At 41.6% G+C, this 27,665-nt stretch overlaps 1 protein-coding gene across 6 annotated transcripts in view; it reads right to left on the bottom strand.

Annotated features, from left to right (window-relative positions):
• CREBBP (CREB binding lysine acetyltransferase) overlaps positions 1-27,665 on the bottom strand; it is a 78,964-nt gene that overhangs the window by 12,656 nt on the left and 38,643 nt on the right. For 2 of the 6 annotated variants that reach the window (XM_031595265.2, XM_031595261.2), the window contains 19 exons: positions 27,057-27,299; positions 26,334-26,433; positions 25,700-25,846; positions 25,130-25,247; positions 22,800-22,992; positions 22,572-22,625; positions 21,341-21,465; positions 20,567-20,755; positions 18,977-19,393; positions 18,165-18,344; positions 17,746-17,932; positions 13,611-13,729; positions 13,243-13,482; positions 12,663-12,751; positions 7,488-7,598; positions 6,710-6,766; positions 4,958-5,035; positions 4,422-4,489; positions 94-244 (listed from right to left, as the gene is read on the bottom strand). In XM_031595265.2, coding sequence (XP_031451125.1) covers positions 94-244; positions 4,422-4,489; positions 4,958-5,035; positions 6,710-6,766; positions 7,488-7,598; positions 12,663-12,751; positions 13,243-13,482; positions 13,611-13,729; positions 17,746-17,932; positions 18,165-18,344; positions 18,977-19,393; positions 20,567-20,755; positions 21,341-21,465; positions 22,572-22,625; positions 22,800-22,992; positions 25,130-25,247; positions 25,700-25,846; positions 26,334-26,433; positions 27,057-27,299 — 2,866 coding nt within the window. The remainder of the gene's footprint in view (positions 1-93; positions 245-4,421; positions 4,490-4,957; positions 5,036-6,709; positions 6,767-7,487; positions 7,599-12,662; positions 12,752-13,242; positions 13,483-13,610; positions 13,730-17,745; positions 17,933-18,164; positions 18,345-18,976; positions 19,394-20,566; positions 20,756-21,340; positions 21,466-22,571; positions 22,626-22,799; positions 22,993-25,129; positions 25,248-25,699; positions 25,847-26,333; positions 26,434-27,056; positions 27,300-27,665) is intronic. The other 4 variants (XM_031595262.2, XM_031595264.2, XM_031595263.2 and 1 more) reach the window with 4 other exon arrangements.

Raw genomic sequence — 27,665 nt, 5'->3', positions numbered from 1 at the left:
TAAGGTGCAAATTGCCACAGTTTTGCCATATATATGCAGGAAAACATCAGAATGAACATTTAAGACAGCATTCATTGTAACTAATAAACCAACCTGGATTTCATCCCTGGTTTAACTTCTACTGTCTTATCTGAACTTGCTACCACTCTGACAAAGACCTCTCCAGCTTCAGGATGATTCTGTCGCCTCAAAAACTTGTTCACTCTGTCTTCCAAATGGTTTCCTAAGCGGGTGGTCTGCAGCCCTGGAATTGAAAAGAGGAAAGACAACAGCACACACGTTAATTGCTGTGAAGCTCACGGTCAGTTACCACGTCTGTTAGGTGTCTCATACCTCCCTGATGTGTTTAAGCAAGCTGCTTTCTTCCCCTGCTTTACCTCCATCTGAAAACAATCACGTTTTTATTTCTACAGCCAAAATGGGTTGCTTTGCTTTCTTCAATGTTTTTAACCAAAGCTTAAGCATTCATACCCTCATGTGGAAACTAAAACCACAATAGTGGAAAAATTCCTCAGTAAGTGCACTAACAAAGGCGGCTTCACGTCGCATTTTTAAATTTGTGGGCTTATTTTACAAACGCTGCAAATGTTTCCTCCTAACAACACCACGATCTGGCTGCTTGACAGAGATGACATCACTGCACAGATCTGGCTCAACGCCACACCTTTTCAAGCAAAAGGAAGCGAAGCAAAGCAAATCAAGAGAAATGAAAAGCCTTCTGACTTCAATGGAGATTTCACTGCTCTTTCTTTTATTTTCAAGAGCTTCTGGATGTGAAAGTTACAGTAATCTGCACAGAAAGCTTCAAGGGCTCAGTGACACGAGTCTGTACAAGTTCAAGTCGCCGTGTTGTCCAGATGCAGTGCCCAACTCTGCACACACACAGTTCCCTCCTGTGAGTACTTTGGCAGCACTGCAGGATGCGACTGTTTTCAAACAAACCCACCAATAATGACAGAAATTAAGGTGAGAATTTCAACTTCAATTGGAAAAGGAAAAGCAGCACACTATTCCACTCGAAGATTAATGACCATTTCTCTTATTCTACTGTTTGCATGTACTTCACCAATGAATATTTCTGCTTCTGCTATTATGGTCCACTTACTGCCTTTTGTGAAACAGATGGTTCTGTCTACAGGTGTTCATTTCACTAACATGTCTTTAACTCTCAGCTCTCCATTTTGCAGGCATTCCCAAGCCACCAACACAAGGCTGTTGGTGCTCCTGACCACGGAGCTCAAAATGCTGCAGAGAAATGTCTCTGCTAAAAGTGGTGCTTGGACACCAATCCTGGGAAATGAGCTCTTCCTTTGAACACACCTGGCTCCCTTTTTAAGGAATTCATACAGCTAAGTGCTTACTTTGCAGTCAGTTTACACAAGCTGTAGAACACAACCACCTTACTTTACACCTTGTCCAGTTCTAACATTAGCAGTTATAGTACCAGCAACCAGAATATAATTTGAAAGAAGGCTGGAGTGGAAATACACTTATTCCCTTTACCACTTTCTATACACTGACTGGAGATACTGGGCTTTCCACACGTATCAGAAGGTGGGTGATTTAAAGGAAATTAAGATATGTTCTGAAGAAATGATTTGGTTTTGTTGATTTCTCTCAAAACAAACAGGAGAAAACAGAAACAGCTCCGTTTCAGCTGACAAGCTGGAATTTCAGAAAGCTCTTTTAGTTGAACCTACAGTCTTACTTTGTTTTCTTCCTACCACTTCCCTAACACTAAGCAACCAAAGGGTATCTCCATCCTCCTTATGCTGTAACACACAAAGATGTGGAAAAACTAAGAAAAAAAGACCAAAAAAGATATATTTTAAAAAGCAGCATTAAGATTATACACACTGTAAGGCACGGATCCAAATCCCAGGTTTGGATGGTTGAAATGTCAGAACATGAGAAAGCTCTTTAAAAGCACCTGTATTTTACTTCTTAAACACATCTAACATAAACTTCCAACGAAAGCTCAGCGCCCAATTCAAACTGTAGCTCAAATCTGAAAAAGGTGTCCACACCACCAACAACATGGCAGGCTTCCAGGCAGCCTGCTACAACATTTTTGCTGTTGTAGCAATGGTGAACATTTGTTACTGGGTGAGCAACAGGACAGACAGGAATCCAATCCCATTTCTGGCTTACTGGGACTTCTGTAAGGATGCCTCTTCAAGTGCCTTTCATTTAATACACATTAGGAACAGCTTTCAGCTGACTGATGTGCTTTCCTGATTGTTAGCAGTGATGCCAAGCTTGAAAGACTGCAGAAATCCTGGTGGTAACTCTGTATGGGTTTTTATGAGGAGTGACAGGAAGGGGAAGAAAACATGTTAATGCTTCCAACATTCACCACTCGTTTTTAGGTCAGCAGACAGACCAAGTTTTGACAACAAGAGGAAGCTTTCCTTCCCTGTTCTTGTATTTCCATCATAGTGCTGCTATGGAAAACTGGTCCCTAGAGCTGAGCCCACCAATGGGCTACACATCACTGTGGGAGAAAGAAAAGATGGTAGGCAAGGAGTAGGGAAAGGAGGGAAACAAAGGGAGAAGCTTTCCATTACTTCCCTGTTCAGATGCCCCAAGAACAAAACTACCTCAAACTACATGTTGATTACTCAGATTTTTTCAAGTTATGTTAGAGAAAAACTGCACACTTGTAAGAAATTGCACATGTAAGAATTTAAATCAATACAAACTGTAAAGTCAGCATATAAAAGGAAAGGCAGCTATTTAAAATGGTTTCCTATAATGGCATTTTTATTTCTTTATTTCATTAACATTCTCTTGGGGCTGGAGCACCTCCCCTACGAAGACAGGCTGAGGGAGCTGGGCTTGTTCAGCCTGGAGAAAAGAAGGCTGCAGGGTGACCTCATTGCAGCCTTTCAGTACCTAAAGGGAGCCTACAAACAGGAGGGGAATCAACTCTTGGAAAGGGTGGATAACAGCAGGACAAGGGGAAATGGTTTGAAGTTGAGGGAGGGCAGATTGAGGTTGGACGTCAGGGGGAAATTCTTTACAGAGAGAGTGGTGAGGTGCTGGAACAGCTGCCCAGAGAGGCTGTGGATGCCCCGTCCATCCCTGGAGGTGTTCAAGGCCAGGTTGGATGGGGCCCTGGGCAGCCTGGGCTGGTATTAAGTGTGGAGGTTGGTGGCCCTGTGTGTGGCAGGGGGTTGGAGCTTCGTGATCCTTGAGGTCCCTTCCAACCCTGGCCATTCTGTGATTCTGCAATTCTCTTACAATCTTCAGCTATTTTTAATGAGAGTAATTTTCATCTTTTCAACAATACTATTTCACATGTCAGGTTACCCCAGAGATGGCTCTGATTACTGTAACCTGACAACGCCACCTTTCCTCCCCCCTCCCTTATCTTGCTCCAAACCTTTCATTGTGCTGAAAATGCAATCAACACATATGATCATATCAAAGATGTATTTTAATGCAAAACCACTCCTTTCTTAGAAGGAATTTGGAAGAGTCAGGCTTGCAAACTTTCAGTACAACAAAGTAACCCAGAAATTGAAAGCACCAAAGAACAAGGGAGAAAGTGCATCCACAAGTTCTCACCAATGAAGTTTGTTTCCATTTCTTCAAAGTACATCTGAATCACTCTATTTCTAAACTCAGTCATTTTATACTTCATGCTGTTGATGCTGCATTTCCAATGCCAGTCCCTACTCCTTTTTTGTTGCCGTTTTTGCCCTCCATCACATACAGAAGTTATCAAGTTATGTTCTCTGATGGAAAGAGTGTCTGTGTAAGGATTGCTCAGGAGATGGAGACAAGTTGACCCAGAAATTTTTGGCATGCTTCTTAGTGACATTTCCAACAGGTTATAACAGCAGTTACTTGTAAAATACAGATATCTAACACCACTGGTTACTTATTCCACCAGACAGTTCTATCACAGTCCAAGGAGCAACAAAAACTTTTCAAACATATTAGTGTTTGGCACCACCACAGTGCACCTGAAATGCAGCACCACCTGTTACTACATGTTACTTCAAGGGCACAAAGGTGATGGTAATTTACCGTAACTTCAACACTACATGGAAACGTGTCAAAATACAGTCAGCAAGTGCATGCAGCCTTATTCTGTTTCCTTTTTTTTCCCCTTTTTACCTTCTCCATCTTCTTGTTTCTTTTGCTTTCTTTTTGTCTTGGAAAAATAGGTATACAGATGCCAAAGGCCTCAGGAGCATTAAGGCTGACTACAAACTCATAAAGATCAGGTCTTTAGAATACTGACAACCAGCAAAACCTCAGGTGATGCCATTCCCCATTTTGCAAATGCTCCTGTACTATCTATTATGACAACAGTCTCAATCAGAAACCTAATATTTGACAAATACTTGCAAAGGAAGAAACGTTTTTGCAGAGAGAAAAACCAAACATAGAAATAGAAACATTAGACTTACTTTTAGCACTGAACTTGTTTTCTTTACGTGTTCTACCAGTTTTCTTCAGGCAATTATCACAAACAAACCTGAAGAGAAAAAACAGAAGTGCCAAAAACTTGACAAATCCAATTCTGGCTACATCCAGCTCGAAGTCTGAACCCCAAATTTTAACTATCAATGTACAATGTATTGTCCTCTGGATCTGAGCTTTCCTTTTGAGGAGAGGTCCTCCTTTAAGCCCTTCTGAGTCAGGTTAAGTCTGTCAAACAGCTACACCTGCATTTGTGTTTTTTAGTACACGAATCTACTGTCAATCAGGTCCCATCACTTAGAACCATAGAAATCTGAGTACGTAACAAATTTGCTTCATGTACTTTTTCATCTGTACACACTGAAATGACAGCAGAGATGAAAAATTTAGAAATGCTTTGTCCATTTGTACTCAGCTACTAAAAGACAGTGATGCATATTAAAAAGCAAACGCAGAAAATCTTAATTACGAAAACAACATCAGTCTTATCATACAAGGCTTAGAAAGCTAACAAACATCTTACCCTGAAGGCCAAATAATATCATAATGTAATACACAAATCTGGTGCATCTTCCGACCACACTCTTTGCAGTCAACAAACCTGAGAAGGAAAAGGAACAGCCCATCACTTTTGTTGCTAGACAGGTAATATTCCAGAATTCAGCAGAAAGAACAACAGCCAACCCTCCACTACTCTTCATGCATATATAAGACCTGCAAATTTACTAGTTACAAGTGTCAGATGTGAGCTCTTGAGTTCTCTTTTTGTGGTGTTGAAGGAATGTTTAGATGCTGCACTGTGGGACATGGTTTAGTAGGAAACAATGGTGATGGGTGAACAGTTGGACTGGATGATCTTAGAGATCTTTTCCAACCTCGGTGATTCTATGATTCTACGATCCTATCTTCTTCTAAGCTGAGCTTTGGAGTTTTCCCAGCTTCACAGAATTCTGTTTAACAATACCTTTACAGACTTAGTTGCCAGTTTTTGCATCAACCACAAGCTGACTAAATGGTTGCTCAACTTACTGTAGATGCAAAAGGGAGTCATTCATGAATAACCACGCCAACGGGACACGTATTAACATGCCTTTGCCTGCATGGGTCTGCAGTGGAGTTTTCTGAGTTTTTCTTTTTAAGATACTTCAAAATAAATGTCTCTTTTGTCTAGGCTGCCACAGTGTTTATGGACTCCACTGCAATGGTGAGCTCAGCAGCCTGCCTGTAAAAGGCAGAGCAGCTCTACCTAGTACCTGCAAGCATGAGAAAAGAGGAACAAACTGCCAGAGAACAAACGAGCAGTGATTAAATCCTGCAGCAGCCACTTAGGGACAGCAGGAAGCATAACGCTGCTGCTACAGAAATATCCCATGTGACCTTCCCAAGGCTAACAAACTCATGAGAAGGATGTCCCTTTCAGTGGCTAAGCGCTCGAGTGAAGCGAAAAAGGAGTTTCAGAAGTCTAGCTAAATGGGGAGAGGAGAATGGCAAACTGCAGGTGCTGGGAATGAAATGCTCACTATGATGGAGGGTCACCCTGGGCCAGGCTATGCAGCACAGGGCAAAACACACCTTAGGAATTACTTAAATGAAACCAACAAGTAAGTGAGTTACAAGAAAGTCACTTCAAACACTTGCCAACATTTTGCTTCACACAACCTTAAGTTCTTTCAAGCTTTCTACCCCACTTCTTTTAGCAAGGGTGTTCCTCAGCGTTCAGCACGTGTAGCTGGGTTACAGGAGGACAAGATCCCCGTGGGGTTATGGCAAGGCAGCAGCTCACCACCAGGAAAAGGGATCGTGCTCTTCTGTCACTCCCATGGCAACGCCATTCTGGTGCGTGCTGGAGCTTTACTGAGCCAATTCAGCACAGCAAGGATGGAATTCCCCCCACTTTTTGTTTGTCCTGGGTTAGTTTGTCACTGCATGATGTGGGTATTCACCAGTCTCTGAATTAGCTCCAAGGGACAGAGCAGCTCCAGAGCAGCACAGGGCAGTGGGGCAGAACCATGCAGTGCAGAGCATGACCTTTTTCAACAGTGGCAGCCATCAGAAAGGTCCACATTTAAAAAGTAAATGTGTAAATTTGCCCTTTATTTGTAGGATATTAACATGTGGCGCTATGAACTCTGGAGAAAGGTTTCACTGTCTGCTTGGGCAGAGATGGGAGAAAATGGGAGAGTTCTTTACTCCCTCTCTCATTTCTGAAGTGCTGGTTAGAGGACTAGTGAAAGTTGTCAGTGATCATAGCAGCAAGAGTGGCCTGGTTACTTACGGCTCAGGATCTAGCGTGTCGTTCTTCTTCTTCTCAAACTGATCTTTAGAGATGGTTCTAAAGACAAAGAGTTAACATGAAAACTCAGCAGCACTGTTTTATCAGAGGCTGACACTATATCATGCTATTCTGAACTGTAGCAAACAAGCAAACCAAATATGAAGGAAGTGTATCAGTTTTTGTTTTCTATTCAGAGAATGCAATTCATTTTAAGCTATAGAAAATACTTTCCCCATTTCATTTTCTGTCGTGAATTAAAAAAATAATAATAAACAGCATATCTGTAAGTTTAAAATATCAAGAACAAGGGAAGGTACAGCCAGTAAAGCAGCCACCCTCCAAAGCAGCTTGTGCTGCTCACGTATCTCACAGCATCCTTCTGGCTGGGTTAAAGGCAAGCCATTGGTTTCATAAGGAAAAGCTGTGCTTTGCAAGGTGAGGCGCCAGGACTGGCAGAAACCTTTCATGTGAAAGCAGAGCCCAGGGACGTTCACAGCACAGCTTCCTTCTCCCCCCGAGTGTGTTGCTCAGTGCCAGCCCTGCAGCCTGGGCAGCTCTGAGGCAGCAAAACTGGGCACGAGTGGCACTTGGGCACCTGCACACTCAGCACAGGAACAGCCACCAATCATCAGTTACTACAAAAATCACCCACTAGTGAGAAAGACAGCATTTCCCCACAGACACAACTGGCTGCAGTGCCAAGCCAGGCATCAGAACAACCCACTGCCCCTCCTTTAAGAACGAAAACAAAGCACGAAGAAGAAAGAAAACTACTTACGTTTGAGGCTGGGAAGGGTCATCACCCAGGGTGACATTCTCCCCCTGGATTTCAGTGAAACACTTCTCACAGAAGTGATACCTGTCAGCAAGAAGGCCATATTTGGGTGAACTGGTCCAGCCCAACACACAGCCACCCGAGCACGGAGGCAGCAACCAGAGCAGGGCAGATCGCACGCCGAGGGGGGTTTGTTGGTTGATTGGTGGGTCAGTGTGCACAATGAGGAGGAACAGGGGACGGCAGGGTTAGAGAACAGGGGAGGGAACAAACAGCACAGACGTAAGAGGTAAGACGCAAACACCAAGACAACACAGAGCAGAAAGCCAAGGCAAAGCACAGATTAGCATTCGGTCTCATTTTATACATTTCGGCCATCATTACTAACAGAGTGGAGGGTCAGATTCCAAATTTGGGCAGGATTAATGCAGTAGCTACCAAGCGCTACGTTTATAGAGGCCTCAAATTTAAGAATTTGGATTTGATTTGCATTGCTTAAGGAAAAAAAAACGCTCTGATTGCAGGCTTGAGACTGATTGGGTTTCCTCTGGTTAAAAAAAGCAGCCTGTCAAGAAGCCTTTGGAACACACTTTTACAGGTTTAAGCAATTAGAAAATATGCTGAAAGCATTTACTGGTTGTCAGTAAAAACTATAAAAGCAGAAACACTTGGTTTTGGAAAAAAAAAATAGCTATTAAAATATTCAATTCAAAAGTTATTTGACTGTAAGAATAAATGTGACCAATTGCTCAGCTTTTATTATTTAATATAAATGAAACCAAATCCATACTCTAGACAAACATTTAACAGAAATGCAATTATGGGTCAGAGTTTCCAGCCATTTATCTATATAAATACGATATATGTATATATGTGAACAACATCAAATATTGTACATACATACAATATATTCATCGGGTACGTTAACGATGTGCAATTAAACTTTACAAATCGAATACGAGACTGGAGAGAATTTTTGGTCCCCAGACCAAGAGCCAATCCCGCTACACTCAGCAAACCAATGCTTTAACAAACCGAGCTGAGTACATTGGAATGCAACTCCACAAAAATACAATCTGCATTTGAAAAAAAAAAAAATAACTAAGTTTCAGAGATTTTTTTTATTTTTTAGTTTTTAAATTGTTCGTTTTGTTTTGCTTCAGATGAACTGGAACCAACGTTGTTGTCTGGGTCATTAAAAACGAAAGGCTAAATGTTTGGAAAGGATATGAATTCACACATGAACAAAGGTAACAAAGAGAGGCCACAGCTGTAAAATGCAGGAAGGCCACGAAGGATCATCAAAATAAGGGAGCTTTATGGAGGTTCAAGAGTGAGAGAGTATAAGCAGCAATGGCAGCACAGCAAATGCAGTTTTAGTACTCAAACGCTACAACTGTACGAACGGTGAGCATCAGAGGCATCAAACGAGACTCGGTGTCACAAGGAACCAACAACTGAAGGGATGGAGGTCAGCACGGCAGCTCTGTCCCTTACAACGCACCTCGCACGCCTGAACTGCTGTGAGCCAGGGGACAGATCCCAGGCTGCGCTTCTCAGCGGCCAACCAAAGCCACCGAGCCACTGAAACACACAGGCCAGAACTTCTTCCTGTGGCAGAGGCAGGCCGTGACACCACGGCCATAAAGCACAAGGTGAGCAGGGCCCGGTCCTCTGGCACCCAGCGCATGGAGGGAAGGAGTTCTGGAGAGCGCTGCAGCCAGGGCCGTGTGAAGGCAGCACGGTTTTAGGAGCCTTCCAACTCCTGCAGGCCCCGCCAGCTGGCTGTGGCTCCAGGAGCCGCCCAGCTCGCCAGGAACCACTGAAACACAGCAGCAAGCTCAGAGCTGCTTCTACATGGGGCTGGGCGTGCAGTGACACAAAGAGGAAGAAGGGGTGGGTTCTTTCTACTTAACACAGCCCTTGCTGACCTAGCCGTGTAATAACCTTGCTGGCAGGGCAGCTGCAGTTTTGATAGCAACCACGTGAGCTAAGATGTCTGCTCCCTGCTCGCAGCCAACCGCTAACTGCCCGTGCCTCATCTCCTGCAGGTCAGCTCAGCTGGGATTAAACACATCATCCTCTCAAGCAAAACCAGGAGCTGCTACTAATGCGACTGAACGAGGCCAGGAGAACAAAAAAAACAGACTGGTTCTGTTCATTTGTAGTCTTTGGGAGTGATAAATGGCTCACAATGAGCACAGAGCAATTCCAGAGCGGAGCTTTTGAGGAGTGGGCAGTGACACTGCAGCTCCCTCGTGCCGAGCCCACACTGCCCAGGTGACAGAGCCACAGCAGGGCCGGGGCTTGTCTGCTTTTTACACGCTGCCCATCTATGCTTTTTTCTTACCACGTCATTCTATACCATTTACTTTAATTAAAAAAACAACAACAAAAACCCCACGAACTCACAAACACTCACTCCCAAGGTTGATGGTTTTAGGAGTCAAACGGGGAAGCACTGAAACACAGGATGACCCGAACGAAGGGGTGTGTAACCAGAAAAGCCCACCGGCACGGCTTCCATTCATACTTGGTTCAATGTAAGCAATCCCAGACGTAGTTAATTACCACTCATGTTCAGAACAACCGACACAACCGCCCCAGCTCACACAGCAAGCCACGCTGGGCTGCTTTGTGCTGCAGAGCCAGGCCTAAAGCTAGCAAGAGTCCAACCTTCATACGTGGGATTAAGATGAAGAAAGAAAAACTGAAATACAGTGAAAATGGAGACCTGCTCCTAATTTATTGCTTTTTTGCACGCTGCTACAAATATTCACCAAACGCTGTGGGAAGCATACGACATTCCAGCTGCAACAGTCAGATAATTCAAGGAAGATGCTCACTGCAACACATGAAAAATGGAGAGCTTTTCAAATGCAGACTGTTCAGGTGACTGATTCCCGTCTATCAGAGATAAGTCACATTATGGCTCATTATCAAAGTCCTGAGAAGGCTCAGCCAGTGTCAGCACGCCAGTTTCCAACTGCAACTGAAGTGTATTTGAGGGAATTTCTAGATAGGACTCACCTGAAATACCCACTGCTTTTTCTCAAATGGATATCCACAGAAAAAGTGCGTTTTCTGAACGCTTGCTCTAACCTAAGCTTCTGTGTTATTTGTGGAAGCCAAACGATTCTATTCTAAATGACTAATTTTCAATCACTGAATTGCAGGGGCAGAGTTCATTTATTGAACAGTGCCTAATTATTCTTAGCTGTAAATACACCTGGTTTCCAGTAAACCCAGTGCTGTCTGTTCTGTATGCTGAAGAAGCCAGGAACATTCAAACAACTACAGTTTTGTTGGAATGACAGATTTTTTTCCACTAATTTCTTTGTTAAGAAAAAATTAAGATGTGAATACCATTGTTGTAGGAAACAATTTGACTGTTTTAGAACGATAGAGCTGACAAATAAGGGGTCTCTATGATCCCATCAGCCAAACACACACTTCAGAATACAGTGACTGAGCTTCAGAAATACCCTGTTAAAACAAACAAACTTATAAAAAGATTCCTCTCTTGATTTTAGCAGCCTGAAATACAAACCTCAAAACAAACAAGCCAGAAAAGCCCAAATCCAAAAGCTCCCCACTCTTTCTCAATACACCTGTGCCCATTTCATCTCTCTTACTGCCCGCTGAGCCCTGCATGGACTGCCCTTTCACAGTGTCCCTTTATCACCTGCTCTTTAATACTAAACCTTACCTGAGGGAACCTGCCTCATCCCTCAGAGGTAGGAAGCTGCCACCACTGAGCCCTGAGGAACCCACTGCAGCACCAACCTTCACATCAGCACCAACGCAGCCTTCCAGTGAGTAACCAGGGTGATTTAACACCCAAACAGTTTGAATGAGAAATGACTCCTCCAATTATTTTTAAGGTTGTTATTCTATTTATGTACCACACTATCTGGATGTATAATATGACATGTATTTTAAATCCTATCACAAAGCACCGGTATTTAAGGACCGCAGTGGCCACTGAAGTACTATCCATGTAAATACATTTTATTGCTTTATTTCTCTTCAGACTTTTTTGAGAGTTCAGAGCAGCTGTGCAAAACCTTTTATGAGAGCTTGTGAATCGACATTCCTCCGTAACAACACTATCTGCATTCCTCTGTAAGAGTGCAATCTACCTCGGTCCCAACACAGTGCAAAGCAACACCTTTTCATCTCCTACATTTGTGCTGCTCCAGCTCAGTGGTACACAACAGTCTTACACCATCTTACAACGCATTTGGTGACGTAGGGACGGCCTGCAGGGAGACTGAATGCAAGCACTGACTGCCTGGATTCATTCCATAACTTTGCTCAGACAACAGCCTGCTGCACACTTCAAAGCTGGCATGGCTTGCAAACTGTCAAACCCTCAGAAAGAAATCTGTAACTTCATTTTAAATGGGGAAATGGAAGTTGGTGCCACAGCACATCTATAGTTTGTCGTTTTTTTCTTTTTTGGGGGAGAAAATAAATCAAAGCAGCCAAAAGTGAGAACAAAGCCATGTTCTGAGTTTGCTTTGTTATTCAGTATACCATCATTGATTTGTGTATCAAATGGAAAATATTGCAATGCTACTTGTTAACATTCATACATCAAATCCTAGTAGTAATAAGGAAAAAAATTCAGTATCAAGTATTATTTTCTGATATTTTCATGGAGTCCGAGAAGTTTGTAAACATAAGTCCCAGCTAGTTTAAAAAGAATTAAGTACTGAGAAGATAAGAGAGAGACTGCTAAACGTTATTACTGCACCATTTACTTTCTAGACTCTGACAGTAATTCAAAAGCTGCATGTTTTTGTAATTCTCCAGACCAAGGCAACATAGCTATCTCAGTCCCTTTTGGCAGTTCTACCTTTCTCCCTCCAGTGTGCCCTGCTATTGCTACTGAGGAAAACACAGAGCACTTGCACTTCAGCAGCACAGCGTCGTCAACAGCAAGCAGCTAAGCATCATGTCTATCTACCTGCAGTACAGCAAACTAGAGGGGCACCTGCAAAAGGACAGCATGCAAGGGTAAGCAACCAACTTTTTCCTGACTTAGCAGACAAAGGAAAGAGAAGATTGATAATCCTCCTCCACACTTGCAGACAACACAAACAATACTGCTTTCCTGAATAAGGCAAAAGAAAAGGAAAAAAAGAAAAACAAGAAAAGCAGCCAAGGACTTACCTATTCTGGTAGCTGTAATAGGCAGCATCACGAGGGATAGTACACAGCTGCTTGCCATAGCAGCACAAAGTTTGTGGAGAAAACTCATACTGCAAAAAAAATGGTGAGAAAAGAAATGTTAAGATGTAATCTTTTATTAATCAAGTAACTATTAGGCTAACTTGAGGATATAATACACTGTTATTACACTTTCTCAAGCTATTGTAAATATACTAGCAAAGCTCTCTTAATGGAATTACAGTAATTGGCTTTATGAAGCGAAGGGCTGACCTCTCTAGCCACCTACTTGATTGCAATGGACACTGGAAGCAAAGAATTTTAGTACTCCTTTGATCAGAAAAGGCATTCTGTCTCTGAGGGAGATGAAGACAATAACAGAATAATAACAAGAAGGATACTACCTAATGGGGTTTTTTTAGCTCTTAGTGCGGTGATGAAAACTCAAACTCTTACAAGCCCTTCCATTTCCTTATTTCAATTAGAAAAGCTAAGAGTCCACACAAAGCACACGTTTTATCAGTTCAGTCAAGCAAAGCTCTTTACAAAAGTGTGACTGTGTCCAAGTCCCTGGCAGACGTACCTTGCGCCCACAACAGTAGCCAAGGGATTGCATAACGGGATCAATTTCCTGTTCAAACACCTCTGCAAGTTTAGTGCAAAACTTATAGACCCTGGAAGTCTTGCGATTGTAAAGCCAGGCGTTGTTGAACATCAGCCAAACATCGTCCACATACTGCCAGGGCTCCTGGTACTGCCCCGTATCTAATTTACGTTTAATGGTTGAGAGGTCCATAGGATTCTTCACAATGTCAAAGTAGTCCTTCAAACAAACACACAACGTTTTTTTAAGATATCAAACTGTTCACACTGTGTTGTGCAGAACCAATGAAACGTTTATATGAGCAAAGGCACAGCAGTGCAGCATTTGGTGTTTCACTGCCAACTCACCGGAATCCCTAAGAGCTGGGGATCCACGGGCTGCCTGAAAGGCAGAGACTCCGGGTCCTGCCGGTACAGGGCTTCCAGCGTAGGCATCAGTGCCTGGCGCAGCTCCTCAGGTTTGAAAACTGTTAATGAAAGATGGAAAGATTAGAAAAATTCCTTCTGGGTCTCCTATCCGCTTAATTCCCTTAGAAAAATAAAGAAATGCTGTAACAAAAAAAATCTTACAAGTGATTTTCTCATCTACATTGTTGATTAAATGCACACGTATCATCAAGAGACGACTGAGCAGTTTTTGTATTTAACTGAATCATACTAGATCACATTCTCAGTACAGGGGGGTTAAGAACAATGCAGCGATGCATCTTCTAGAGGATGCAAGATTTATCCAGAAGCAAATTAACCATCCACTGCTTCAACATGGATGCAGCTTCACCATTCAGAGAGGAGATCAACAGCATATTTTCTCTTTCCCTTCTGACACTGTTAGCTGCTCCTGTGTCAAGATTCTTCCAGCAAAGGAATCCCGAAGAGCCATCTCTCCAGTAGGTAACCAGATGTCTTGAGAGCTGGCACAGGGATTTTCTGGCCATGGCATACAAACAGTCCCAGTCCAATGGACTGTTAATTGATTTTGAAAGTGTTAATACCTCCAAGATTTATATGCATCGTTACAACCACTTGGCAACAGTGGCATGGCAACAGCCATGTTTCTTTCAATAGTGGATGACAAGGACAAGAAAGGCAATGCATTTTCTGGAAAATAATGATAACTTGGAGAGCTCTTAGAACATCTCAGCAGTGTAATTACATTCATTTCCTTAGGAACAGGGGCTTTAAATAGGGAAGAATGCCTATTATTCAGGGAAAAAAGACAACAACTAAGAAGAGCAGGATGGCATTTAATATTTATCTACCTGGCTGAAATGAGAACAATACCAATAAAAGGGAGCAATTAGGAGTTCTCTTGAAAGCACTTAAATCAATAGGGCTACAGTGACCCCTTTGAGGCTGATCATTGCTTGTGTTGTTCAGATGGTGCTTTATTAAGATCTAAATTGGCTCTGGGAGGGGAAATTTCTGGTAAAAAAAAAATAATGGATTTTTTTTTAATTTGCTTTTTTTTTCTTTTTTATTAGTGTTTTATTTCTGAGAGGATTTCTTTTCATCTCAAAACACTGAAATAAAGCACTAGAAGTTAAGTTGATGCAACTCAACCGTTTCTGAAGCATTAAGGACTCAATGCTTTCAAGCACCTGTGGATGCTGAAGCTCCTAGAAATTGTTAGTCAGGATGAAAACAGTCCCTGCAGGGCAAAGGGAAGCTGAAAGACAGTTTGAATGCACTGCCTGTAACTGGGAGAGGATTGCTGCTCGTGTACAAGTGGCAAACTAGCACAGCTCAGCCAGCTACATCACGGCAAAGGGCTTTGCAAGCTGCCAGAGGGGCTGCAGCAAGGCCCTGCTGTACGCCTGCATTGAGCCCTCACTACCTCTGTTCTTATGGCACCAAGCAATGCAGCCATCACTTCAGCTGTTCCACTACCTCACTCCTGACAACACAGTAATTTACTTCTATGGAAGGAGTCCTAATATATACTCTCAAAACTGTATAAACAAAGTTGTACTACAGAATTCAAGAACAGTGGGAAATACAGTTTAAGTATTCTGTATCGTTTCTGCAACTGTTTATTCATGTACTTTATGAACTTGATAATCCAAATGACTTCATTTATTTGAAAGTCAGAAAGTACCTTTTAATGATCTATTCTGGACATCTGCTTGACACTGCTGTAAGAAGTTTCCCTGCACTGACCCACATAACAACGTACCACCAGCTAGAGAATCTCTCTGAACAGATCTGATCTCAATTTAAATCAGAACAGAGCTTCAGCAGAACTTCTGTTAAGTTCCTTAAAGACTAATGATCATTCTTGAGAACATTTATCATCTACTTTCATTTTGGTTTAAAATATATACGTATTCAAAATCCAGTTATTCAGAGCTATGACTTCACCTAAAAATATAAGGAAAAGTTGCCTTCATCTTTAGCTCCTAAGGTGGTGACTAAGAACAGAGCATTTGATCACAGCATCTTTCTATATGCAGATTTTACAGGAAAGTTACTGTTCTCTCCTCTTCCTCAATTATATGCTCTTGGTTCTCCTCCTGCAGTACATCTCTGTAAGGAGCTGGCACATCCAGTTATCCCAATTTTGTCTTGGGTGTGTAGGTGGGAAGAAGAAAGAGAGATCTCTACCTGCATCATGATGTGCTACCTGCCAGAGAAGAGCAAGATGCTCTCTTTTTCAACTTTAAAAAAAAGTTTCATTTCTTCAAATAGGAAATTCTGCTTAGGATTACTAAGGAGAAAATTCTGAAAGGGAGATGAAGACATCGTCAAAATAATAATACACCCGGGAAGCTTCACTCAAACCAGGCCTTGCATTATTATGACTTATAATAAAGGAAAAAACCAATAAAATTCATCTTGCAGGCCATCAAGCTGTAAGGCAGGCAGCTACAATGAGAAGAGGTGACAGAACCACTTTTTCTTTTGAGAAGACTGCAAGGGAAGGGGCAAGCAAACAAAAGCCTTCCCTTCAACCTACAGTGTTCAATACAACTGGATGTGTGGGGTATTGATAGACTCCAAGTGCACAGCAGAAGCCACTCAAAAAGACACTCCTTTAAAGGCACAGGTGAATCTGTTCAAACACAAAGACACCTGGTCACTATTTGCTAGATGAGATCTCACAGCACACACTCTACAACCACTTCCAGCTCTGAGACTCTCCCCCTAGCAGCTGCAGCATCAATCTGCATCCCAGGTCACTCTGGAGTGCAGCTCTTCATCCCTGCCATGCTATCAGGAGTCTCAAATACCAATGGAAAATGAAACCAATGTAACAAATGAAAAAACATGAGATGAGTCTCATAAGCAGTTTTAAGATACCATAAAGCCTTTAAGCACACTTCAATGTATTTGCTCTTGAATACCTCTTGGTTTATTCTGTGTTTAAATGCAAACGCTCCGTTAAAGTTGGATAAACTATTTGGTGAGAAAATGGCTCAGCTTAAAATTGTGCACGCAGTTGTACCTGCCAGGGCTGCACATAAATTACTCTATATGGCTACTTAGTGACAGTATTTCTAAGACAAGAACCGTGTTACTAAATGAGGTGTTGGAAACACACAGTAACCCAGCCTGAATCACCAGAATGACATAGTATAGCTCTGCACAGACCAGCTCTGTAAGAACCATCTTCTCCCAGCTACTGCCTCCATTTACTTGCAAGAATACTGAAGGAGGAGCAATGATTCTTTCCACTGGGAACTCAACTTATTTATAATTGTTGGTTTGAAACAGGCTCTGCAGTGCACTCTACTTTGGCTGCCACACTGTGCTGCAAACTGAAATGAACATCTACAGGAAAACGTGCTGTATTATAGAAAGGCTATGTCTAATAATTAAATGCAATAGAAGAGATCAAGATTCAAGCTGTACAAACTAAAACTATGTTTTCTTGATCACATTCATACATCTGTAATGTTCTTCTAAGTAATCACATGTAGTTTCCTTTGAAAGTAAAGACAAAATGAAATAGAATGCAACTTTCTATTTCCTTTTTTTGACACTTACATTACGTTGAAAGCTCACCTTTGGTCAAAAACTAAACACAGAAACGGTCATCTAAAAAACCAAGTGTCAAGACAGCTCAGGTTTTTGAGTTTGAGTTCAAAAAAAACTTATCTTGCCTTCATTACAAAGAGAAGTAATTTATTTTTTGGCCGTTTTCTTTAGCAGTGGATATTTCTTTTTTTTTTTCTTTTTGCATCTATACTGAGCTATTGGGAAAGAGCTCTGGCTAAGATGCAGAGGGAGGGACTCATGCACATCACCCAAGCAGCAACCACTCCCTTACCACCTTAGTCCTTCTGGGCAGAAACTGGAAACTGTGAGGATACTGCTGGCATTAAGAACACAACACTCTACTCTCACCTCGGATTCAAGTAACATTAAAAGAATTCTACTTTCAAAAATAAACAAGCCCCTCCCAGCAGGAACAAAGACCGCAGAAAACAGAAGGGCTGCATCAATCAAGTATGCAAGAAAGAAGAATCAGTTTTCATACACGTACTTTTCTTGCGGGGCTGAGATGGTGATGTGGATTGTGAAGTGGTTCCATTAGTGCCACTTTCCTCTTCCTCCTTAACATCTACTTTTATTTCAGGCTTCTTTTCTTCTATTTCCATTGGCTCTTGTTTCAGCTCAGTTCCATCTGTTTCTTCTTTTATTTGTGAAGATCCTTGTAAATCCTCCTCCACCTTAAGAAAGGAGGCAACAAGATGCACTGTTACATCTATGACTCAAGGCTTCAGTCATTCAAATATTAGCTTATGAGATTGTCAAAGCACTCTCCATCCATGGCTTTCCTCAGGACAGTTACTTTCCAGTAACTACCCTCTTCTCGCCCCTTAGCTCATCAATTCAGACATATCATTAAGTGCTTTTATATCTATCACTGCTTTCAGTTAAGCTGTATAGAATCTCATTTACCTCAGTCTTAGCTTCCACTTGTGTCTCACTAGTCTCTGGCTCAGTTTCTTCAGTTTTAACTTCTGATTTGCTTTCTAGCATTGGTGCATCTGGTCCTAGTTGCTGGGAATTCGTATCAGCACTAGCAACTGAGGCAGGGGTGGGGACCCTGTTATCAATACTAGCTGCTGCCTGGGATAGCTGTTGTAAAAACAGTACAAAAGAAAGACACTGCATATATAGAAATACTTTCCTTTACTAAAAAATGAACAGCACAAAAAAGAGACATGAGATGATATTCTAAAACAGTGCAGAACATGGATATAGGAGCTCACTGTAGTCAAGTTTCTACAGAACACATTCAGTAACTCTGTATTACAGAGTAAAAGCAAAGGAGGATCTCTGCTCCAAACAAAGAGGTTTCTTTTACAGAGAAAACACCTGCCCAGTAAAACACGGTACATTCCTCCTCACTACAAAGCTTAAAAGAAAAAAGCCTACACAAATTTTATGATCAGAAAAGACTGATTCTGATTAAGGCCAAATATTTTATTAGGCCTGATATTCCTCATCTTTCTAAACACTGCTGGCATTTTTACTTCGAGCAGACTGAAGTCATTCGTTATGCCCCCCCCTCCTTCAGACAATGCTGAGATAATCTGAACACACGTTTTTACGTATCTGTATAAGGAATCCTTTGCTCTGAAACAGAAGCTAGAATCAACAGCCATACAACAAACGGACTCTACACGTTCATGATGCAGTGCTATACATAGGGAGGACTTCAGTGGAACACCACTACACAAGAGAAAACACAAGTAGCTGATACTTACTGGAGTGCCAGGTGGCTGTGCCTGCACAGATGTTGGCTGTTGCTGGGATGGCTGTGGGGTTGGCACAGACTGGGGCTGAACTGGGGTCTGAGGCTGCGGTGTGACTTGAGCCTGTGCTGCAGTCTGCCCCGTAGGCGTGCTTTGTGTCTGGGTCGCGTTGGGAACAGAACCTGGGGTCGGTGTAGGGGTCTGTCCTGAAGATGAGACTGGTGTGGATGGCTGAGTGGGTGCTGCTGGCTGAGGAGGAGTCATTCCAGTCGGTGTTTGGTGCTGAATAGGTGGCATCCCAGCAGCAGTGGACACGGGAGGTGTAGTCTGATGCAGAGGTGGCTGGGTCACTGGTGGGCATAGCTGACCACTCTGTGGTCCTAGCATGTTCATGGAGTTGGGAAGAGCAGCACTGGGAACCTGCCCCTGCTGGAGGGAAAGGGATTCTCTTACAGACACATCACTCCCAAAACTCTGGGAATCACAATTAACGTTTAAGCACTGACATAATCTTTAAAACACAACTAACTATGCCATGCAGATGACTGTGCTCTGAATTCTCTAATCATTTTTGTCAGCTTTTATTCAAAGACCTTGATGCTAAACTTAGATGTGCCTCACGCATCACTTTCCACAAACACTACCAGCACAGAGAAGGAATCCTCACAATCTCTGAGTAACACAAACCTGCAGACAGTCTCTAAATCATGTCATTAGCTGGGCAAAGGTCACATTTTGCATACAAAACAGTTTCAAGTAAATATACACTCTAGCTCAGGACCAGCAGCCCTGCTCTGGAAAAGAGCTCAACACATTTAACGGCTGCCCTATTGCAAAACACAAGGCTTAAGATGCTGTTTTTGTTTTTAATTTAAATTAAAACTTAATTCTATATCGTCTATATAAAGTCAGTTTTAAGGAACAAAAATTCAGGATTCTGTTTTTTTTTTTTTTTCCCCCTGACAAAGTTGGTCAAGTAACTGAACCAGGGCCCAAGAAATTATAGGTACTTCATCGTGAAGCTGTTCAAAACTTGCCTCTCACAATCTAAGCTTCCTCTCATTCGAGGATGGACCAGAGAACCTCAGAGGTCTCAGCTAACCTACTTTACTTGTAAACCAGGCAAAAAACAAACAAGAAAAATACAGCACCCAACAAATCTCTTCCTCTGGAAACACGCACACCTTGGCATCATAAATGAGCCCTTACTTCACTGACAACGATTACAACAGCAACAAGAAGATCTACTCGTTGGAAAATGGTTTTTGCTTGGAAGTAGAGAGGTTACAAAAGATTTTAGAAGACCTTCCCCAGCCACTTTACTGTAATTCTTGATTTAAAGCTGGCTAATAAAGTCCATGCAAATCCAGAGGTGTATGTTCATATGTGCCCCATAAACAATTTCTAATATTCCCCTGAACATCTCATCAGCATATTTTTACAATATACATTGGGAATTATACGACACTGCCCAAGTAAGCATATGGAGATAATAGTCCTGAAAGTCATGAATGACTGCAATAAACAATGATACACAAATAAAATACATCAGACCAATATTATTAAAAGCATTTAATGCAGGTATCAGAAAATACATCGTACCTGTGCCACCCCTGCCTGGGCTGCTGACTGACCCATGCCAACGTTGTTCACATTCATAGCCCCTGTGGAAGCTGGAAACTGATTCTGAGGCAGGAATTGGTTCTGGGTAGGAGCCTGACCCATCATGTTGTTGGAATGGGCTCCCATCATGTTCTGTGGCTGAGGCATTCGGGAAGGAGACATTGCCATCTAGAAGTTAATACCAAATAAAGATGTTAATGTTTTTTATCATGCAACAAGACAAAGGAAAATACCATCAAAGTAGTGAGGCAAAAGATGTGACAAAAAATAAAATGAAAAATGGCTTCAGTAAACCAAATGGAAGTGGGCATACGCACAGAACGTTAGCATTTGTTTCGTGGTATTCAAGAGGGAGTTATTTTGATATTCAATTTATACTAATATTCAAATTATACTAACACTTTAAATATATAGGTGCTTTTTTTTTTTCCTTAAGAGTAAAAACATGTTTTCTTGAAGGAGTAAAGAAAGTACACATACTGCAGAGAAACAGCTGCTGAAAGGACTCTGCTCTTCCACAGCCTTGCAGAATATTGCAATTCTGATATGAACCTCTCTAAAGACATTATTTTAAAACACGTAAATAGTGAAAACAAATGCCTCAATAGAAGCTTGACAGACTCGGTACATTTTCGTGAAATTATCCTACAATTTACAGTCCTACTCTGTGACATGGCCTTTTCAGAACAGCGTTAACACCGTTAAATATCATCAACCAATTTTGAGAAGAACAGGATAACAACAAGTACGAACCGCAGGAACAGCGCCCATGTTGTTCATTTGTACAGGATGGTTCATTGGAGAAGCTGCACGGGGTCCCATGGGTGCTTGTGACATCTGTACATTCCCTATGGACATGGGGTTAAACTGATTCATTCCTGCAAATGCACCCCCAGAACAATTCATTAGGAACAAGTCATCACAAATGACCAATTCTCTATGACACGACTATAAAATTCACATTTCTTATGGCTAAATTTTAACTGCCCTCCATCACTTCTTTCCTTGAATGTTGCTTAAATTACTTGGCTTAAGAAAGAAAGCAAGATGCAAAAAATATTTAGAAGAATGCCAGTTAAGGAGTGTATAATTAATGGTGGCTTAAAAATGATGAGGAGTGTGGATGATTTGTAAAGACACAATGCTGTATGTATATAACACCATAGGATGGTTTATTGATACAGAGTAATTGGGGATACTCTTCTGGGGGAAGCTGAAATATCTGTAAGTCTGAAGCTTGGACTCTGGGAAAAAGCTACCCACAGTCCCACAGCAGCCTAAATTAGTGATGGCAAACATCAGTTGCACAAAAAAACAAGAATACCTTTTAAAATATACTTTCTCACCAGAAACCAAGGCAGAATATTGTCAGTTACACACATTCCAGGATGTGCAGGACTGAAGTGATAAGTTTCCAGCCACAGGTGTATTTGGGGCTTATTTAATGATAAAAACATACTGAAGCTCTCCTGCTCTGCAGTTAACATATTTCTCCTTGCCCTCTCCTCTTTTTGAAACAACTGAACTACTTCCCAGCCATTGGCAAAGTACTGAGCATCTATTGACTTAGATTTACGTTGGATATAAAGAAAAATATTTTACAGTGAGGGTGGTGAGGCACTGGAGCAGGATGCCCAGAGATTTGGTTGATGTGGTTGATGCCTCATCCCTAGAGACTTTCAAGGCAAGGCTGGATCTGGCCCTGAGCAACCTGACCTAGCTGTGCTGTCCCTGTTCACTGCAGGGGAGTTGGACCAGATGGCCCTCAGAGGTCCCTTCCAACTCTAAGGATTCTATGATTCTGTGACTGCACTGAGACCATTACCATCTCAGAGCAACAACAAAGAACAGTGCTGAAAAAGGGAGACCCAGTAGTTCCCCCCACCCCCAAGTGCAATTCCAAGATAGGAAGAGACTATCAGCATTCCCCCTAATGCTTTATTTTGCACCCACAAAGCGTTCTTAGAGAAGAAAACATAGATACCTTGAGAAACCTGCATACGACTTATAGGCACAGTTGTCATGGACATAGGCCCATCTGCAACAGAAACAGATAAATGGTCAGAGAAAAGACTCAGTGTCTGAACACAAGATTAGTATGAAAAGCACAGGGGCACAAACCCTGTAAGGCTGCAGCCGAAGCGTAAGAACCAAAAACCCTGTTGTCCCACTTTGCTTTCCCTGGTGCCTACCCCGATGCAGAAGCACTTACTGGGAGGCCTCACAGGCTGTGCCTGGCCCATGGCAGCAGCCACCTGTGGGATGCCAGGGGGCTGAGGTCCTGGTGTCTGTAAGGCTGGCTGCGTTCCCAAGATCCCTTGTTTATGCAGACGAGACCTCCGCTTCTCTTCTAGCTCCTTTTGTATCTTATAGATTTTTTCTGCTAATAAGTGATAGTATTCATCCTAAAAAAAGAAAAATGGCACTCAACATCAAGTATTAGAAAGCAATGACAGAAACAATGCAAGCCTACCTGAATAGTCAGCTGATTTGTTTTTGCTTCAGTTTTTAATGCATTCGCCTGCCAAGTTGAACAGGAACTACTTCTTTTCAGAACTGTCAAATCAAGACAGTCTCATCCCTGCTTTAACCCAGATAAGCAAAACCAAGCTCCCAGGAAACACTTAGAAGACTTGGCTTCATGACTATTCACTGCATCTACTTTGTGCAGGCTAGCAGACAAAGGAAAAGGCTACAGGGCCTCTGTTGCTTGTAGAAAGCAAGATTCAGTTTCTACATGTTAATGATTTTTAAACAATATTTTCCTAACAAGCATTTCCACTAATGCAGAGACAAAACAAAAAGATGTCCCCAGAAACACAGTTATGCAAAACAAACTTCTGGAGATAGGTGTTAAGGACAGATCAGTTCTTAAATAAAGATGGGAACTGCTTTTCCGAAAGAGTCTGATTACCGACAAGCATTGCAGGGAATAAGCAAAATCAAACAAAACCTCAGAGGAATTGAGAAAAATCAGTGAAAAATAATCCCCAGGCACAGACAGCTAAACACTACATCTGCACAAGACAAAAAAAAAATCCATTTTACTGAATCTACCCTGACAACAGATCAAATAAGGCACTCACACTGCACAGCAAGGGAGACAATTTTGCCTGCCAGCAATTGCTGGACACATCTGCCAAGCGTGAGATCACACACCTGTTAAAGGCAAAAATAATGCCACAAAGCCCCAAGATCACATTTATTTTGTGGGGACACCCCTGCCTGTAAACCCAGCATTACGTGGAGCCACGGCTCAGCAATGTATTTGTCTCAGAATCGTTTTATCCACATCAAACTGAACCAGAATTGGTTATTACAGCAGGATCCATGCTCACTTCAGAAAATCAGGATGAGATGAGTACCCCTCGTGAGTCTTGTTAAGAAAGCCCAGCCTTCTGTCCACTCTAAAAGCATGAGCTCCTTTTTCTGCTTCACCTTTCTACTTGTGCATTTAAGACTGTGCTACTTTCACATTACAAAGACTTCTGAAAAGGGATGTATTTACAAGGAGCACATATTAGTATGCAGTTTGACACCTTATACTGACCCATTTTTCAGTGTCAAAGCAAAACTAATGCTCCTCAAGAAGAAAGATCCAATTCCCCATGCAATCGTGTAGAATGTCTTAACTATTCCCTTCTTCCAAATTCACTGCTTTGGAGCCAAGTCAGTTAAACAAATTCCCATAAAGACGACTTGTGCCAACAAGGCTCAGACAGCTATTTTACATGATGAAGAGAAGATACTTCTGGGTATGTGTCTCTTATGTCATGACAATACCCCAGGATTCTAAACAGGTAAGATTTCATTAGTTAGTTAAACAGCAGTACAGCACCACTGTTTTTACCTGATGAAAACTTTCAGGGAGTGGTTCCTTTAAGGTGGCAAAACTGCACTGACATAAAGAAATAGTATGTTCAGTGTGTCAATCAACAGGGTTTTGTTTTCTGAGTAATACAGATTTGAGCTGACACCTCACTGGAGACAAAGAATTCATGAACAGGTAATTCTGACTTGTTTCCCATGCAAAAGACAAACACAGGCAAACTGATTTCTTACTGTTAGCTGAAAGTGCTATTTGTCTTAGCCAAATCACTCTCTGTGCTGCTGAGTAGCAGAGAAATTATTACTCTATAACACTGTAGGTAAAAGGTTAACATGACTGGGTCTTAGACAAAAGCTCCAATGGTAAAGAGGCATCAGAACTCTTATCTACAGAGCTTTTCATAAAATGGAACGTCAACAAGGGAAACATCAAGAACCGTAAGCTGTGCTCAAGTTTTCTTTGGCATCAGTCAGACTTTCAGGGGGAATAGAAAATGGCCAGCACAATGTTGTGTTTTTATAGACCTGAAGGAGGTGAATTAGTTTGGAGTGACAATCAAAAAGCAAGGTGCCACACAAGCACTGTCACAGACAGAAAGCAAGACTTCACTCATCAACGGCAAAATTATTTTCTGTGGGTTTCCTTATGCTTCTAAGATTTGCAATACAACAGCTCTTGAATATATTCTGGATACCCAGACTGAAGAAACATACCCTACTGTTGGCAGATTCATACATATCTCCTTCAACTTTCCTTGCATAAGCCACCAAGTTCTCCATGCGGCGATCCTTCAGTGCTGCTGGATCCGGAGTGGGGAAGATGGCTTGGACACTACAAGAGATGAGAAAGAATAAAAGAAAAATTCTTCATAGAAAAACTGCTAATTCTATACAGCTTTATAACCTTCACTCAGCACGTTCCCTTATACATCAGAGATGCAAAAATGTATCAAAACTGATTAAAATAGAATCTATGTTGTCTTATTCCCCACAAATTTAAAGCAAATTCAGTGATAAAAGAATGTGAGGTTTGATAATCTAGAATCTAAATACTTCTGTTTATTACAGCAGAACAAATTTACTAGCCATATAAGCTACTCCATCCCTTAAAAAGGAAGAAGAATGAACCAAAGAGGAGAGTTGAAGACAGTGGCTCACTATCAATGGCACAGTGTCAAGAGCATCACTACTTTCTCATTAACAACTTTTCAGCTAGGAGAACTGCAATACTGAAATTATTTAAAAATATTCAAGAAAAAATATGTGGTCTTGGTGAATACTTACAGTTTATGCACTAAATGATTGCGCAGGTCCTGAGTGACATGTTCATGCCATGCTTTCCTTACCCCGGTGCTAGAAGGAGGTGCAGCTGTTGGCATTGAGCTGAGGTTTCCAACATTGCCAGAATTTGTGCCATCATTCATTAGGGGGCTAAAGCAAAGAAAGGAATGGGCTGTTAGAGTACAAGAATGCAAGTCTTTGTAGTATCTCTGATGCAAAAGTAGTTTTTAATTGCTTTCATCACTTCTAGTTATTGCATCAAACATTTTGTAAGTAAAATACTGATATCAACTCAACAAACTTCAAAGCGTACAGCAGCAAAGCCCAGGAGCTTAAAAGACATGATAAAAAAAATGGTATCTGCTAAGGTATTTGTACATTTAAAAATACAACATATTCTTCCCTTCAGAATTTATTTAAAACCACTAAATGTTCTGGGGATCTCTTGGGGGAACTCTTCTGGGGATCTCTAAAGTGGTGGATGTAGAACTGAAACATGAAAGAAGAGAGTAGCTATAGATGTGACTGATCACTTCAAGCAGCAGTGCAATTAGTTTCTAAAGCAGGCTCTTTATTTACATTCATAAAGCATGTAAATAAATGTTTAAATGAGCAAGAGTGAAAATGTGTGCATTACTTATTTGTCCCAAGGGATGTTGGAAGAGCAGTTTCAGAAATTAGACTAGCTTGCTGGTCTGTTGTTATTCCTCCTGTGGGAAGGTTCATCTGGTTGGCTCCTTTGAGACAAAATCAAACATCATTCGTACCTGGTTCACCATTTTGACAACAGCACAAAACTATATTTAACAGACAACTGGTTAGCCAAATAAACAGTGTACCAAATAAGCACTTTAATGTTAGTACCCACTATTGTGCACATACACAGCTACTGCATATGCTAATTTCAGTCTGAACATCTTTTTCTAGAAAGAAACAACAACTAGTCTATGAACATTTAAGTCATAACCTTTAAATATTAGTTCCAGAGGGTAAAAAGATGATAATAACAACTAAGTTCCTGAAAGAAGCTAGCATTTGTGATAGTCTGCTACAGCAGAGGAAATAAATGTTAAACAAAAATTCTTACAGAATTCTATCTAATCACCTTAGACAGCAAAAAGCCGTGGACTGGACTTCAGAAGGAACTTAATCCACTACCATTTGGCAGAAGGAATATATACAAAGCTTTCTAATATTCAGACATAAATGAATGCTAGCATTTAAATAGTATAATGTTTAAGTTACTAATCAGCATTAACAGAAAGTCACCACTCTGCTCCTATGAAATACAATTCATCCTAAAAAATCCATGGTTCGGTTTATTTAAACACTTTCATTTCTTGATATTTTTTCCACCTACCCAATGCATTAATGGTCCTCATTTGCTGGTGAGCCTGAGGCTGTGCTGGCTGTTGGCCTTGTACCTGGGGCTGCAACTGTGTCTGAGGCTGGTTGCCATATGGGAGTCCAAGAGCAGCATAGGCTCGTTGCATGGAGCTGGGGTCAATCGGATTAGGATTACTTAGCGATGGATTATTCTGCTGGCCTGTTCCAACTGAACCAATGGAATTCTGCATTCCACCAGCTGGAGACCCTAAGAGGGCTATAAAAAGAAAGAATAATAGAAAACTTAAACATCAATGAGGACCATCAAAAACATGATCCCACGAATCAGTAGAACGTACATGCAGTTACATGCTATATATTTTTGTTCCAAAGGCCTGAATGATGCCTGAGATGCCAAGTGGGAAACTGACTCTGAATCCACAGGACAGAAATCACCAAAGTAACTGATGCACACAGTCTAAAGAAGTGCTGTAAGTTTTAGGCAGACAAGCCCATAATTACCATAATACACCAGAAGTACAGGCTCTAATGTGATGTTCAATAGCTACTTGGAAAGGTAGACTAAAGAAAAAAAAAATCCTCTACTTCTTTCCTCCTAACCAATTCTATTTTAGGTCAAAAT

The sequence above is a fragment of the Phasianus colchicus genome, chromosome 16 (assembly GCF_987193195.1).
Source record: "Phasianus colchicus chromosome 16, bPhaCol1.hap1.1, whole genome shotgun sequence".
In the NCBI taxonomy this organism is placed as follows: Eukaryota; Metazoa; Chordata; class Aves; order Galliformes; family Phasianidae; genus Phasianus; species Phasianus colchicus.
This window is presented reverse-complemented; position numbering and strand designations above follow the sequence as displayed.